This window comes from Mytilus californianus, unplaced genomic scaffold, assembly GCF_021869535.1.
Source record: "Mytilus californianus isolate M0D057914Y unplaced genomic scaffold, xbMytCali1.0.p SCAF_5, whole genome shotgun sequence".
Classification (NCBI taxonomy): Eukaryota; Metazoa; Mollusca; class Bivalvia; order Mytilida; family Mytilidae; genus Mytilus; species Mytilus californianus.
Genome location: NW_026262701.1, coordinates 108,657,222 through 108,674,266, shown reverse-complemented (window position 1 = coordinate 108,674,266; position 17,045 = coordinate 108,657,222). Strand labels below are relative to the sequence as shown.

At 30.2% G+C, this 17,045-nt stretch overlaps 1 protein-coding gene across 3 annotated transcripts; it reads left to right on the top strand.

The window, feature by feature from the left end:
- The first annotated feature begins 2,693 nt into the window (after positions 1-2,693).
- LOC127700540 (TLC domain-containing protein 5-like) lies at positions 2,694-14,782 on the top strand. 3 transcript variants are annotated; one of them, XM_052204081.1, is made up of 4 exons: positions 2,694-2,755; positions 9,819-10,048; positions 10,337-10,432; positions 11,263-14,782. In XM_052204081.1, the coding sequence occupies exons 2-4, from the start codon at positions 9,829-9,831 to the stop codon at positions 11,877-11,879; spliced, it is 933 nt and encodes a 310-aa protein (XP_052060041.1). In that variant the 5' UTR covers positions 2,694-2,755; positions 9,819-9,828; the 3' UTR covers positions 11,880-14,782. The 3 variants fall into 3 exon arrangements, with proteins under 3 accessions (XP_052060041.1, XP_052060043.1, XP_052060042.1); XM_052204083.1 differs by having other exon boundaries at positions 2,726-2,772; XM_052204082.1 differs by having other exon boundaries at positions 2,746-3,986.
- Positions 14,783-17,045: the final 2,263 nt, after the last annotated feature.

Below are 17,045 nucleotides of genomic sequence, written 5' to 3'. Positions count from 1 at the left end.
TGTAGCGATGTACCATGGACTTCCAAACCTTATAACAAATTTAAACCGTCCAAAAGTACAAACAAGCTGTCACATAATTCAAAATGAAGAGATACTATAACCTGGTGTCATTACTGTATGTTCTTGGGGGTATATCTGTTTATACGTGCTTGGATGAAAAAGTCACCTTTAAACTTTCTTGTTTAATTTAGTAGTTCGTTTACATTCATTTTATGATTAAGCAATATAGCGGGTGGTATGTTGAATGTGTAAACCATCATCTTTTCCCACTGTATGCGACAGTTTAATCTTTATTCCAGAGGAAAATTACATTAAATTTACTTAAATTTTGTCAATGGGTAGAATTAGGCAATGACAAATCTGACATTTGAAAAAAAATCGAAAGATAATTTGTCTCCATAAAACTAACCATGGTGTAAAATTTTGGTAAAGATCGTTTAAAGCAAATTCGACTTTTCATGAGACATTTAAATTGGTTAATTTTTAACAATTAAAGTACTGTTATCTAGGAACAACAAATCTGAAAATTGTCTAAGTCAAAGTGGACCCCGTCTTCTTTTAATCAAATTTTTGTGTAAAATATTCGTAATTAAAAGAGAAAGCACCTATTAGTTTTCCCGAAATATGCTGCTAATGGTCATAATTCTGGATCGACAAATCTGAAAATTATCAAAATAAAAATTGATCTCGTCTTTTCCCCCCGAATTTTCGTCAGGATCCGATAAAGCTAAAAAGCTATAGCTTTAGATGAAGTCGGAATATCGGACGAGCAGGCGCGGATCCAGGATCTTTGAGAGGGGGCGTTAATCCATAAAACGGGGATTATATAAAATTGTATGCTAGAAAATCATATAAATCGTGAAAAACATGATATAATTTTTTTTGGGGGCGATCAAAGGGGGAAGCGTACGCCCTCTTCGTCCCCTCTGAGAGTAAAAAAATAAACTCAGCCAATCGGAGAAAAAATGACGACCAATTCGAATTAATTCATTCAATAAAACGCATTCTTTTCTCAGGTTAGTGCCGTTTTGACCTGTTTTGATAAGAGAAAAATTATCTTACTAACTTTCTTACATAAAGTGACGTTTACTTTTTAAAAATTTACAAACCTGCTTCTGTCTGTTTCTTCTGAATTTTTTCTAGGTATGATATATCTGGTAAAACTTTCAGTTCAGCTACAACAGGAATTATCATGGTTAGTTTACATGAAAAACTATGAAAATGAATAATGTTTCTGGAAAATCAAATAAATAAACATAGCATTAGAATTAATGTAATCATTCCTTTGATGTGCAACAACACGTTTTTGTACCTTAATACCTTAACAGTTATATTCAAGTAAATGGTATGATTTCAAAATCGTATATTTCTCATTAGGGTATTTCGGTAGGGTAGAACCTTCGACCCGGGTTGGCATCAATAGATTTATTTTGGAAAAATGAATTTTGGATTTATTGCTAAAATTGATATTGATAGTTAACAATAGTCTTAGCTGTTGTAGAATTAAAAATATGATCTCGCTCTTATATGATTACGTTTCGGATTAAGAGCGGATCGGGGATGTGTAACAAATATGGTTAATGCAATGTGAAAACTACAAAAAATACGAATACAATGTATATATATATATGCACTTAAATACCTCTCAGTGATTGATATTGAATTGGAAAAATAATGAAAATCAAAATTGTTTTTTGGTAAACATAGTCTTACCATTCCTGGCAACCAACTTCCCTTCCAAATAAGCAGCAATGAATTCGTATACGTTATCAGGCTGTCCTCTAATGATTGCACGGCCAATGATTTCAAGCTGATTTTGGAAACCTCTTGGAAGCTTCCTCTTCCAGTAAAACTGTTCTGCTGAAGACATTTTGGTTCGGCAAGCGACGATGCGCTTGGGAACAACCTTTGAAATCTAAAATATTATATCTTAGTATAGTGCCTATACTGACTACACCCATTATAACACATATAACTATACAGTTATCTACTCGCTATATATATATCAATTCAATTCAAAGATTTTATTGTTTAAATCAATTATATTCAAACAAAGGGATTGGATAAAGGCTCAGCCTATATAAATCCTTTCCCATACAGGATGGATAGAATAATAATTGGCTTTAAATATAACCGTGACGTTAATTCATCATGACATCATATAGTCTCACAGTGAGTCAGGGGAGGGAAACCACCCTATCTAATAATGCCTAGATTATACTTCAAAAACAGTTAGTATAGTTTGGTGGACCCTCAGTCGCTCTCGTATATATATATATATCATATGCCAAGTTCAACTGTCACGGACCACTCACGTTTTAGAAGACCAAATATTCATTTAATTATCGTACTGTATGCCGTTCACTTTTAATCGTGTAAAATGATTTGTCTAGTTTTCCCTTTAGTCTGAAATCCTTGATACGCCAATGTGAAACAACTTACTGTCTTTATTTTGTATTTTCGCGGTCATGTACTTACGGTTCGATCAGCTGATTTTCTCAGGTAACTAGTGTAAACATTGTTACGTCACAATATTTACTGCATCCGAAATGAAGGGAAAAAATGAAAAAGGAAATGTATTTATCTTGCATCAACTATCCTTTATACAAAGATTTTATTTGAAATTTGTTCAAATTTATTTTTGGAATACAAAATTAAAAGCGAAATAAATATAGTGTATTGAATATCAACGAATCAAAATTTTAGAAAAGCTCGAATTTTTCCCTGTTGGAAAAGGTTGCACTTCCGGATTCTGGTGGGTGATCATGTCATGTTTGTTTATAACTTTATTTTATATTTTAACAAATGTTAAAGCGACTTATTATAGTTATTGATATTCTGATTTATTTTACCTGGTATCTGAGCATATTAAAATGTGACGTATTATAGACATTTTAAAGTGTGGTTGCATTTGTTTTGTTCTCAACAGACCTAAGTCTAGGGAACTTGTTGCTACAACATTTTGCCGGGTTTGTGCCAAATAATTTGTGGCTATTTATTAACCGGTTAAACAATCAATGTGATCAATTATACTACGCAAAATTTTGCTGTTTACTGCATTGTACATCTGGCGAACGCTTTAACGTACAGAATGGGGATTAAAACATGTTTGTTTTTTTTTGGGGGGGGGAGTGGCATGGAACCCATGAATCCGGGTTGTTCACCCAATATCATGTTCGCTCCCATTCATGTTCGCCCTTGACGTTCGCACCCTTTTTAAAGTTATTGTTTTGAATAATATTTAGTTAGTGTATCTTACATATATATGCTATAATTTTATCAAAAGAGAATAATAAATGTAAATTTTTCTCGTAAGATTTTTTGTGAAATGAGTTGCGGATAATGCTATAAAATAAAGATAATAAGTTGGTTTTTTTATTGTTTTAAAATGAAGTGACATTCTAAAAAGGTAAACAGGTTTCCTTTAGTGTTTTGTGAATTGTAAAAGAAAGGCAGAAGATATAAAACGGCTTTCAAACTCATTACAATGACATTGCCATGACAGCAACTAAAAATGAACACTAAAATATTTAGGGTAACCAGAGACATATATAAACAGTATATGTCTCTGGGGTAACTACACCAAAGCTATAGTTATAACAACAATCATGATTTTCAAACACATTTATATAACAATAATCATAAATATAAATAATTTAGATTTAAGAATTTATCATCTTATCACAAAAAAAAATATTTCATGTAGAAGATTCACAAATTTTTATTTATGAAAATATAGATGTTTGGATATATACATGTACATCTTAAAAACATCTAATAATTCAACCTGTATTTGAATAAAAATGGGGTGCGAATGAACCCAGGGGCGAACGTGTGGGGTGGGAATGTGTTCTAGGAGCGAACGGACCAGATACCGGAACCTACAAACCTACAACATGTAACACTATATACTATAGGTGACATCAGTGACAGACACTTTTTCATCTGTATGCTGAGGGAGAGCTTAACTATAAAAGAAATAAAAGGTATAAAATCTCAGTTGAGGAACTACATGTTATGTTTTATTTACTACTAAAAATTATAACACCTTAAAGGCTTTTTAAAATATATTTGCTTTGATACAATGTACATGTACCTTCCAGAAAATCAAAATAAAAAAAAAAGGATAATAGAAATATATGAAATTCTGTTCACTCATAAAGGGTGTTGGGTCATTGTTAAACATATACATTTGAAACATATTCCTAAGTTACAATGATACTGTAGACAACATGGTAGATAACAGAAGTTTAATCTGAGCAATTGATTTACAATGTAGCTTCTGTCTCATTAAAATACATTTATACACATGTACATGTACCCCAAATCTTTTTTACATTGTAATATTAATGATACATTGAGTATTGAGTATAAATATACTTGAATTTGTTTAAAAATTAAGATATTTATAAGGTAAGAAATTCTGTTAAAAGCATCCTACATCGTATACAGTTTATTCCCTAGAAATTTATTGAAGGATGGAGCTTATAAAGATTGATAGAGAATCTCAAAATTATAAGGATTGGGACCAAACTACATTGTATGCATACAAATCTGCATACAGTAATCAATTAAATTCTGGATATCATATTAAATATTTTATATTACGACTTTTCAATTAAGTAGCACATGGACGTTTGTATTTATGTCATTTCCTTTTGACCTCTCTATGAAACACAAATTGTACATACACCTAAACTAGCTAAGTTAACATTCCATAACCTTTAAATTTAGGAAACTAGACCTTTTTGAAAACCCATCGAATATTTTTGTATGGAAGAAAAGAAGGACCAAACAATTGCCATTTTTGTCGAGCCTTCGACTTTTGTCGAAAAAGCGAGACATAGCTATCCTACATTCTGTCGGCGTCGTCGTCGGCAGCATCAACAAAAATACACTCTGTGGTTAAAGTTTTTGAAATTTAATAACTTTCTTAAACTATCCTGGATTTCTACCAAACTTGGACAGAGGCTTGTTTATGATCATAAGATAGTATCCAGAAGAAAATTTTGTAAAAAAAAAATTCCTGTTTTTCCGTATTTTACTTATAAATGGACTTAGTTTTTCTGCCAGTTAACATTATATTCACTCTGTGGTTAAAGATTTTAAAATTTTAATAACTTTCTTAAACTATCCAGGAATTTTACCAAACTTGGACAGAAGCTTGTTTATGATCAAAAGCTAGTATCTAGAAGGAAATTTTGTAAAAATTTATTTCCTGTTTTTCCATATATTACTAATAAATGGACTTAGTTTTTCTTCCAGTTAACATTACATACAGTCTGCAGTTAAAGTTTTTAAAACATTTATTAGATTCATAAATTTTAAACCATCCTGGATTTTTACCAAACTTGGACAGAAGCTTCTTACAATCAAAACATAGTATCTAGAGGAATTTTTTTAATAATTTTTCCCCCATTTTTGTTGACATAGCGATCCTACTTTCAGTCGTCGTCTGAATTAAGGGATAAATCATCAAACAATGTAAAAATTATCTTCTTTATCATTTGTTCATTCAATAAATTTATGTTTCAACTCTTTTATAAATCTATAGATTTGATTGCATACTGTATTCATTTTTACAAGTATAATTTTTTTTCATACATTTCAAACGTTTTAATACTTAACTGTAAATCTATTATGTGCATTCCCCTATCACACTGAAAACATAGATAACAGCAAAAGTAGGTAAGACACTGGGTTCCGCGGAACCCTTACGAATTTTCATCGCAAAAAGTAATCTTCTATCTCAATTAAAATATGTAGTATTGTAAGTTGAATATTCATATTTTTCTTTGAACTAACTTTAATGAGCCAGCTGCTTTATCATGCATGTAAAATATACTACAATACCATCTGGGAAAATAAGGCGTGCCTTTTTTTTAAGTTTTTATAAATACCAAATTCTTATCCTACAAATGTACTTGACTAGACATATCTGTGTATGTACATGTATATTGTGTTGTTATATCAAATTTCCCTGTTTTACTCATGTTTTTGGTGCTGGTACATGTACAAGGGGTTTACTGTGGAAGAAAGGACCAAAAGTTCTAAGGCATATATCATGCATATGGGAAGACCTTTCAAATTTGAGAAAATGTTGTATTCGTAGAGAAAAATCTTGTTGAATTACAAATTTGAATTTAATTATTGTCATTGTTTTTTTTCCAATTTCACGACCAGACTGATTTATATCATTTTAATCTAATGAAAAAATATAGTCTTAGAAATAAACATTTATTTTTATATATAAACTGAAATTTTGTTTCAATAGACCACGTTTGAGTAATGTCCTTTACAGGAAAAGTTCATCAATTATGCACACCTTTATGATGTCATTTACCAGATAAATGTAGAGGGGCCCACCTGTATCTCTTCCCCATTAAAGTTCATAAAATGCAAGCATCTTAGTGATCGTCATTATGCTGGATAGATTAGAAATAATATTTGTTCCGTAGTTACTTAATCACAATTATCTAATGACAGCAGTGCTGATTATCAATTATAACAATTTAATTTGCCGAATAATTCGTGCAATGTACAATGTAGCGTCATATTTTTTCAAGCACTGGCTCAGCTTGGGAAGGAAGTGGCGATGCCCTTAAACGCACAAATGATGTTCACTAAAACCAAATTTTTTGGCAGAAAAGCAACGAAATCGAAAGTGGTCTATTAATTTTAATTATGATAAGGAATAAAATAAAGTAACAAGTAATAAGTTAATGTGTCACAATCAATATGAACTTATTTATTCCCCCGCCATAGCGGAGAGGGCATAAAGTTTTACCCATGTTTGTCTGTACGTCCGTCTTTCCGTATGTACGTATGTACCTATCGGTACATCCGTACATCCCAAAATTGGTTTCCTTTCTCTTTCTCTAACTTTAGTTGAATTTTGCCTCAACCAATTGTTATGAAACTTATACACGATGCTTAACTTATTACCACAAAACACACATCAAGCTTGAATTTTGGTGGTGTCACTTTTACCGTTCTAGAGTTATGCCCCTTCAAAATGGAAAAATTGCTAAATTTTTCATTTCTGTTCTCTTACTTTAGTTTGCCCCAACCAAATGTTATGAAACTTATGCACAATGCTTATTACCACAAAACACAGATCGGGCTTGAATTTTGGTGGCGTCACTTTTACTGTTCTAGAGTTATGCCCCTTTACAAATGAAAAAATTGATGAATTTTTCGTTTCCGTTCTCTTACTTAGTTTGCCTCAACCAAATGTTATGAAACTTATATACAAATGCTTATTACTACAAAACTAAGATCAAGTACAAATTTGGGTAATTTCGCTTTTACCATTCTTGAGTAATGTCCCTTTATCATGTTTATAATGTTTTATGCAAGCAGGGGCATCATCTGTGTCCCATATGCATGGACACATTCCCCATTTATTTTCAACCATAATACACTCAAAATTACCTTTTTGGAATCACTTTTACATAACATATATTGTTTTTATTGTTTATTGTTTTTGTAGAAATTCATAAAAAATCATCTCTATATAAATTTTTTTTGTAATAAATAAATGCATTGCCTTCTTAATAGAGTGAGACAAAAAAAGGTTAAAATGTTAGTTTACAATGGCTAAATTTGTGTTCTTTTTTATATGGTATGGCGATGTAGTCGTCATCCAAAGACATTTAATTTCCAGACGATAACTTGAATATACATGTAAGTGTATGCAAACTGGTGCATGGATCTCTATGAAATTCTACCACAAGGTTCCATACCACAAAAGGAAAGTTGGGATTGATTTGAGAATTATGGCCCTAACTGTTTAAGTATTTTAGGCCAAAAAGGGGCAAATGTTGATTTTCAATAACTTGTTTGATAAGAAAAATATAAAAAAATTCAACCTCATAGACATAACCATATTTTTAGGGCAGAAGGTAGGAAAAAAACATTGATCTTTTTTTCCTTGTATACTCTCAATTTCTCAAATCTGGTCTTTTTTTTATTTGTTTTTCATATGAGGGTATGGATGGGGGGTTCTTCATTTCTGTATTCTTTAATTTTTTCGCTCATTATTCTTTATCTTTAGAAATAATGGCTATTCTGTAATTACTTGATAACTGTATTCTTGACATTGTCCTTTTCTCGAATCAGTAAATTTTTACCCAATTCTTTAATTTTTACAGTTATTCTATATATTTTAGCACCCCATTATTCTCTATTCTTTATTTTTTTCCCCCATTTTTCTCTATCCATTATTTTTTCCCCCATTTTTCTCTATTCTTTATTTTATTTTGCCTATTATTCTTTATTCTGTAAACCCCATGCATCAACACCCTCTCACATGCATGACATGATGTACACACAGTAAGGAATATATATATATATTGGAGGTCATGAATATAAATGCTCCTTATTTTGAGTGTAAATATTTGTATTACAGTAATATTGAGTTAAACATAATTCTCTTTTAGTCTGTATGAGTGTTGACTACCTTGAACATGAACAATATAAAAGGTGTAAGACAATCAAGGTTGCAATGTCTAACTTGCATAATCAAGCTCCATACATATAATAATATTTACATTATATGACATGATCCAGTTTATAAAGATATCATTACTAATTACTAATAAATGATACTGAATATTCTTGTTTGTAACACTTCTCATTTTTCTGCTTATCTACAAAATGACTCAAATTTGAGAGTGTCCTGTCTGAAGAAAACATTTAACAAGCTAAAATGAAATCAGGGCCATATTATTAGTCAGGTCCATTCAGAGATAGCCTCTTTCTCAAAGATATCTATTTTTACCACTTGTTATCAACATGTATGACCATCTCCTACTTTCATCTCTGATCTGACAGTCTGACACAGTGACTTTAAAAAGAAATAAAACATATTGCTGTCTATTTCTCAAAGCATTATTATTCAACTTTTTATAGGCAATTACTTGGAAAATTTAATGTGTGAATTACTAGTACTTGTATAAACATTATTTACAGTTTAAATTTGTATATGTGTAGACTACAGGTTAAATACATATGTACATATTATCTGACATTTGAAGATAAAAATTGATAATTTAGTATACATTGAAACCTATCTTAACCAAACTATATGTATTCTGCAAACCTATCTAAATTTGAAATCCAGAAAAACTCTTTGAATGCACCTAAGTTATAAAGTTTTATTTCCGTTATTTTCCTGTTTTTCTGGACAATTTAAAAATATTCAGTAATACTAGTAGTTAAAAGTTGAAACTTTGTAAACCAAAGAAATGTCTTTTCCAAACAAAATCTGGTCTCTGAGTGGTTCAGGTTAGACAGGTTTCACTGTGGTATAGTCAGGTGCAGATTTAGATACAGTAAAAAGTTATCATTTCACTTTTCAAATTTGGTCAAATGGTGTACTGGTACAAAATGTAAGTCATACAATGTATATAGAAATGTTGTAAAAGAAATAAATCAAACATTCATTTGAGCATCCAAACTTGTAATAAACATTCATTTGAGCATCCAAACTTGTAATAAACATTCATTTGAGCATCCAAACTTGAAAATGTACATGTATTGTAAGCAGAAGTGCTTGAAGTTGATGCATTTTAAACGTGAGGATTTGGATTAGGGAATGCTCAAACCCAAAAATTGAAATTGAAGGATAAGTACATTCAGTATTTGTACTTGAATACATTAGGAGCTACATAATTATATAGATAAATGAACGGTAAAAAAATTAAGACCTATTTCGTATTCAATCATTTTAACTCGGATACATTTATGTGAAAATGGCACTTAACACAATGCTTAAACTAAACTTAATATTTTAGCCTTTTTTTCATATTTTTCAGGTATCAAAAGATGGAAGACCCAGAACAAATAGATTCCCCTAATGTAATGTTAACAGTTGCTCTATACTCCAGTATTTGGTGTACACTGTATTTTACTTTGTGTCTTGTCAATTATAAAAGGAGTTATGAATGGAACGTTAGATTAGTGACAGCACTTCATGCCTTGACTGTTACAGGGCTCGGATTGTGGTGTGCATTTGTTCAGGGGCCATGGCCTTTCACGGATGCAGGTACAGTTGTATATTTGTTTCTGTTGCCCAATTAGGCTAAATGGCATAAAGTTTAAAACAATGTATCATAATGATATTATGAATTTGTTACCCCAATATTATAGCTTACATGCATTGCACGCATTCATCTAATATGTGAAGGCCAACTATTTCCTACAAAGAAATATTACAGGAAAAACTTGTTAGTGCAAAAATTGATTGATGAACTACCTTTGATATCAGTGAATCCTTAAATTGTGATTCTTAAGTGAGTATCTTTTGTAAAGGGCCTTTTTATCTTTGCTTCAGGTGGAAGATCTACACCATTACAGCAGCAGACGATATGTATATGTCTGGGATATTTCCTCTTTGATATGTCATGGTGCATGTATTACCAAACTGAAGGTATGGTATCTTACAATATAAGCATAGATTATATAGTTTGCTACATATGGATATCATGAAAAGACAGATGTACATGTACATGTATGTAAGTCACATGATGAAACTTTTTGGTGATTGAAGGTAGAGATCAGACCAACAAATTAGCATTGTATTAAGCAGCTGATATTTTACAGAGTTATCTCCCTGTAGTGTTAGGTACCACCTTAAGCAGCTGATATTTTACAATTTGATACTAGTATAACGAATACTTTTTGTCACAGAGATTTTTTTCGAGCTGAATGTTGTGTAAAAAGTAAAATATCAAAAATACCAAACTCCAAGGAAAATTCAAAACGGAAAGTCCTTTATCAAATGGCAAAATCAGTGCATTCTTTTATAAAAATTAATCTTGAGTTATCTCCCCTGATATAACATAGTTTTATACAGTTTTGAATTGATGGAAACTCTTAATTTTAATTTCACCATATGTTTTTAAAAATTTCATTTCTGCATAAAGTTTGCTTATTTTAGCAAAAATCTATACCGATCATTTGCAGCTATATGTATTTGCCATGAAAAATAAATAAGACGTCTGATTAACCTTAAAAGTTTGCCTGTATATCTTCTAAACATCGTGAGATTAACAGAGTCTATCACAGTATTTTATGTTACATTAAACACATGTATTTCTCTACTCCTGACTAAGTTTAAACATTTTATATATATATATACTGTCTCGAGTCAAGAAAAAATATAGAATCACATGTGATGCAGTGATACTTTTATGTTAACTATAATTGCTAATGATTAGAATAATGATTTTACCTCAATGATTTACTTTTTTATTGTAGGTCCGGCTATGTTAATCCACCATATACTGAGTATAGCTGGTCTATCTGTTTGTGCAATAAAACATTGGTATGGAACAGAGTTGATTGCTTGTATCATAGGAAGTGAGGCATCGAATCCACTGTTACAGTTACGGTGGTTTCTTAGAGAGACAGGAAAATATGAAACAATTCTTGGAGAAATTGTAGACTTGGCATTTATGTTACTCTTTGGAGGTCTTAGAATTGGAGTCGGTACTAATTTATTATATTCTTACTTTAATCAGGACACGGATTGGTTAGGACGAATTGGTGGGTCTGCATTGTATGCTTTGAGTTGGCTATTCATGGTCAATATTTTAACCTTTGCTTGTAAGAAATATACTAAAAAAATAAAAAAGTGGAAGGCAAGTTCTGCTGATGAGCATAGTGTGCTTAAAGACAATAACATAAGCGACAAGTCGGAGGTTGTAGCTACAAAAGACAACAATCACAATGTCAGGTCACGTAAAGTTCACCAGAATGGATTCATTACCTCTAAAAACATTCAGAACAAATATATAGGTTCTGTGACGGAACAGTTAGCGACTGATGATGTTATTGAATTCTCTGTAAGTCGTACTGATGTTATTACTAGTTAAGTATGTTTTCTTTCAATGAAAATTCTTCTTAACTTGTATAATTCTCTGTGTCATTAAGTATTCAGATAAAAAAAAGAGTAATGTGAATTTAAAGCTAGTAACACTTTCAAGTCTTACAAGATGTGATTGAAGTCTCTGATAAAAGATTGCCATAATGAACAAAATTTATATTGGACTCAACAGGGTGTAAATGAATTTGATTATTAATAGAACCTTAGTAATATATAACATGTATTTTGTTTTATTATCTATGTCAGATCATCTATTAACATACATGTCATACATGTACAGTGTATATTTTCAAGAAGTATGCACAAAATGTAACTGCATATTTATTTTTGATCTTCATGTACTTATTTTGTCTTCCATATCTTTAAACCATGACAATTTTTTCTGTACTTAAATGATCATTTATTTTTATATGATTTAGTTTTAACATACTCAGTGTTGTGGCCATTGCAATGACAACAATAAAAAGATATTTTTCTCAACAGCACAAGGTCAGTGTTATGTCTAAAGTCCTGGAAAGTGGCACAAATTATACCTCTGTAAAATGTATAATTTTAAAGAATTTATGTTGGACTATATTTCACTTGACTGTTTTTATGTAATACAGATATAAAATTGTTGTTCTTATTTTGATACAAAGTTTTTAAAATAGAAAAATAATTCTAAATCTGTAAGATGAAATCCAATGTCCCATATGAATCATGTATGTGCAGCATATATTTGTGTACATTGTATATGTTATTTCAATGAATTGAATTCCAATGTCCAATATAAATCATGCACATGCAGCATAAATGTATATACATTGCATACTATGGTATGTCATTTAGATGAATTATTAATTTAATCAATGAATTAAAATCTTGTCTCACTAATAAATTGAATCATGCACTTGCGTTGTACATGTTAATTTATCAATGCACTTGCATTGTACATGTTAATTTATCAATGCATTTAAAAAAATTCTCCATTGAATCGAGCACTTGCATTTTATTCTGTCATGTCTGGTAATTTTGCTTTTCTGATACTATGTAAGTACTGGCATGCATTTCATTATGTAATGTTGAATTAACCAACTTATGGGGGAAATTAATGCCTGCCAGCATCACATGTACATTTAAATCCAACCTCAACTTTGAATCATGCACATCCAGTTTATACAGGTAAGTAAATTTCATTCCAATGAATTTAAATCTATGAATCATGTACATGTAATATATATATATATATTTATATATGTAAATTTCATTAATGACATTACATGCATTTGAAAGTAAATATTGTGTGTTTGATGAGTATCAAATCTATGAACTGAGCTTTTGAATTTTTAAAACATTGAAATTTTACATTATATATTTTTTGTATAAAATAAAACAACATCCGACTAAAACATATTGAGTGATTTTTTTACATAAATGCTGATAAGATTGCATATTTGTAGTTTTTTTATTGTATATACTTCATTAGTCTTACTCAATTAGCACTATTTTTTTTTTGTTCACATCAAAGTGCAATTCCACATCATGTTCAATATTTGGTCATAGATTTTAGTAAGCATTAAAGAAACCTGGTATTTTTGGGCATTGATACATGTAACTTTTGCATGTTCCTCACATTTGATTTATTCATTGGGTATTACAGAGAATTACTGGCAAAATGACCCATAGATTGCTGTACAATATTTTATAAGAACAACAGTATTGCAAGATCACAACTATTTAAAGTTGATTTATAATAACAAATAAAGATTTATAATTACAAATAAACATAGAAACTAAACCATTCAGGGAACCATTTAATGCTATTTTTCACAATTTCTTCAGTTACCATCAGATTACAAATACTACAATGATGAAAATCTGCAAACGATAAAATATCTAGTATGGAAGTTTTAAATGAAACAAATAATTGTTGGAAAGTTATATTCTTTCAGCAAGTACATAAAAAAGTGACAGTATTTGGCATAGAGGACAATCATCTAATTATAATTTCTGTAGCGTTTGTAGGTGTATAATTCAACAACCAGATTAATTGACTTTCTCATCTTAAATCTTATTTTTATTCTTATGAAATAGATATTAATTGTTCCACCCCATCTGTGTGTTCATTTGGAACTCTTTGTGGTTTGCCTTTAATTTTGAGAACTTTTTATTTAAAGTATTTAATTTCATTGTTGGAAACATAAAAGATCTTCTATCCCAAGAAAATTTATTTCAATATACATGTACAATAAGCAATGGTGACTAAATTATATTCTTAATTGACTAGTTTTGTCTGTCTGATGAAGTTATGTCATATAAAGACTTGTAAATATTTATATTTTTTGTATTTAAACTGTTTTAACACTATTCTGCAGAGTTACACAAACTATGACAATGAAGTTATTGTGTTTTTAAAGTCCTCTAATTTTTTTTATCTGGTAAGTCTCTGCATTTCTTTAACTTAATGTTAAATGCATTGACTTTATAAAAATGGTAGAAATATCTGATCTCCATCATAGGTACATGTAGAATTATTGTTTGTGTTATTGAAATTAAGCAGTAAACTAACATATAGGACTACATCTAACTTCTTCTCTGATAAAAATATAAATGTTTTTATTAGAAAGTTGCCTTGATAAAAAATGTTGCCCAAAATGTGACAGGAAATAAGTCTATATCTGCAATGCATGCACAAATAGTTAAGTTGCAAGTTTCTGTATTGGATCATGTGAAAGTTATCTTTTTCTGGATTGATTTATGCAAAATTATTATATTTTTTCTATGTAAGATAATTAGATGTACAAAGTTTTAAAATTATTTATTATTTAATTTGTCCTTACTTTTTGTATATTTTTTGTTAAATAAATTATTTATACTATTTATACAACCAAAATAAAGCAATCTTTTAACCTGTTTATTTATTTATATACAATGTAGTGAATGCTCTTTATAAAAAACACACACATTTAGTAGATTCAGTGATGTTGTTTAGAATAAGTGAGATATAATGGTTCTTAGCTAAGTATCATTTGGTATAGATAATATGAGTTTGCATGGAATTTTTTGTTGAAAATTCTATCCTTGGATCTGTTCGTCTGTTTTGCAATTTGTGTCTGCCTATAACATGCAGATGAATTGAAGGATACTAATGAAACTTGGTATTATTGTTTCACATCAACAGAAACTGTGTCACAGGTCACATTGTAATGTCTGATTCTAGGTCAAGGCATTCTCTAGCACATACTGTATTTTTCAGTGGGTAAAATAACAATCAATCAATGAATTAATCAATTTGAAATATGCAACTTCTTGCATTTATACAACTTTCAAACAATCAATCAATCATTAATTCAATCAAGAACACAAACCAAAGCAATTGATAGATTAATGAATGTAAAATTCGTCAAATTTGACATTTTGCCAAATGCCAATCAATCCATTATATAAACATAATTACCAACCATACAAACCAACAAATCTATGTATAATTTGTCACTTGATGTTATACAAACATTTTATCAACATCTAACCAACTAACTAACCAACCAATACTCATGGAAGAAAAGATGGAAAGACCTTCACTCAAAATAAAATTTTATCTGTTATAAAAACTAATAATGTGCCGAGTACATCAATAAATAAATTTGATCCCCTAATTAAACTCCTCAACTCTAGACTCTCGACTCTCAATTGCCAATAATAAACATTTATCCAACGTCTAATACCATTCAAGTTATGACTCACAATTTAAACCATAATTGCAAGTAAAAAATATCTGTTTTAAGATGATCCATTATAAACATGTTTTTGTCATAATGCGATGGTCGTACTCTCGGTTTAACATTATTCACATTAAGAAAAAGTGAAATAACAAAAATACCGAACTCCAAGGAAAATTCAAAACGGAAAGTCCTTTATCAAATGGCAAAATCAAAAGCTCAAACACATCAAACGAATGGAAAACAACTGTCATATTCCTGACTTGGTACAGGCATTTCCTTATGTAGAAAATGCTTGATTAAACCCGGTTTTATAGCTAGTTAAACCTCTCACTTGTATGACAGTTGCATTGAATTCCATTATATTGACAAGAATGTGTGAGCAAAACAAATAGACATAATTGGTAAAAATGTCAAAAATTGGGATACAGCAGTCAATATTGGGTTATAATCTTAATCACTATAAAAATAAATAACTATTTCAACAAAGAAAAACAAAATGGTATATAAGACACTCTATAGACAAAGTACATCAGCAAAAAATGAAAGACAAAATTACAAAAATGACCATAGAACAATAACACAATGACAAGAGTATAAATACCGAGACATATATCTAGTTTTATTCCTTTTATTCGTTTTTGACTTTTAGGATTGAGTGTGAGTAAGCCCAACTTCTCCCCCAGACATATCCATGAAATTTTCTATATTCCATCTTGTCTGTCAGTACCTGAATCACCAACAACCAGGATTTTGTTTGAATCTCTGTTTCCAGTTCTTGCGACACCAGAAGAGTGATCTATATTTCTTCAAATAGTTTTATTTGACTAACTGTTATTAGCACGACGCTCTAACCAACTGCGCTAACCGGCCGTTGAAACTACACGGGAAAGTATATATCTCTAAATACAAATCAGCATGAACAATTGTCATTTCACTAGTCTGAATGATGGATTTTCTCTTCATTCGACTAAAACTGTCAATTGTTTGCATCTGTCTAACGGATTTTCAATGTAAAAAGCGAGATAATCGTGAAAAAAATGCTAAAGTTTAAAGCTACTACTTCTTTATACATTTTCTGACGTTGAGATTATCGTCTAAAGAACTTCTTTAGTCTCGGACATAGCCGAAGATGTTAAATAATATAGACTAACGACATTCGCGTTATTAGCACGACGCTTCAACCAACTAAGCTAATCGTCCGTTGAGATCACTTTGTGAAATTTTATGTACTTATATATGGGTATCATATTTTTACACATTTATCTTTATATATATATACATATATATAGAGAGAGATGTAAAGTTTATATATGTTCACATTATTTGTAATTTGTATTCTATTGTGTTTTTTGTCTAAAATAGTGTTTGATTTTGTACTATGCTACTTGAGAATCCATTTCGTAGAAATTATAAACATTTTCTTCTCCTATTCGTATAGTATTTCCTTACCTTTT

Bases quoted from the DNA above. Each gene is read 5' to 3' on its own strand.
- LOC127700540 (XM_052204083.1), top strand. The intron at 10,049-10,336 runs GTACAGTTGTAT...TCTTTGCTTCAG, and splicing joins ATGGCCTTTCACGGATGCAG to GTGGAAGATCTACACCATTA. The intron at 10,433-11,262 runs GTATGGTATCTT...TTTTTATTGTAG, and splicing joins CATGTATTACCAAACTGAAG to GTCCGGCTATGTTAATCCAC.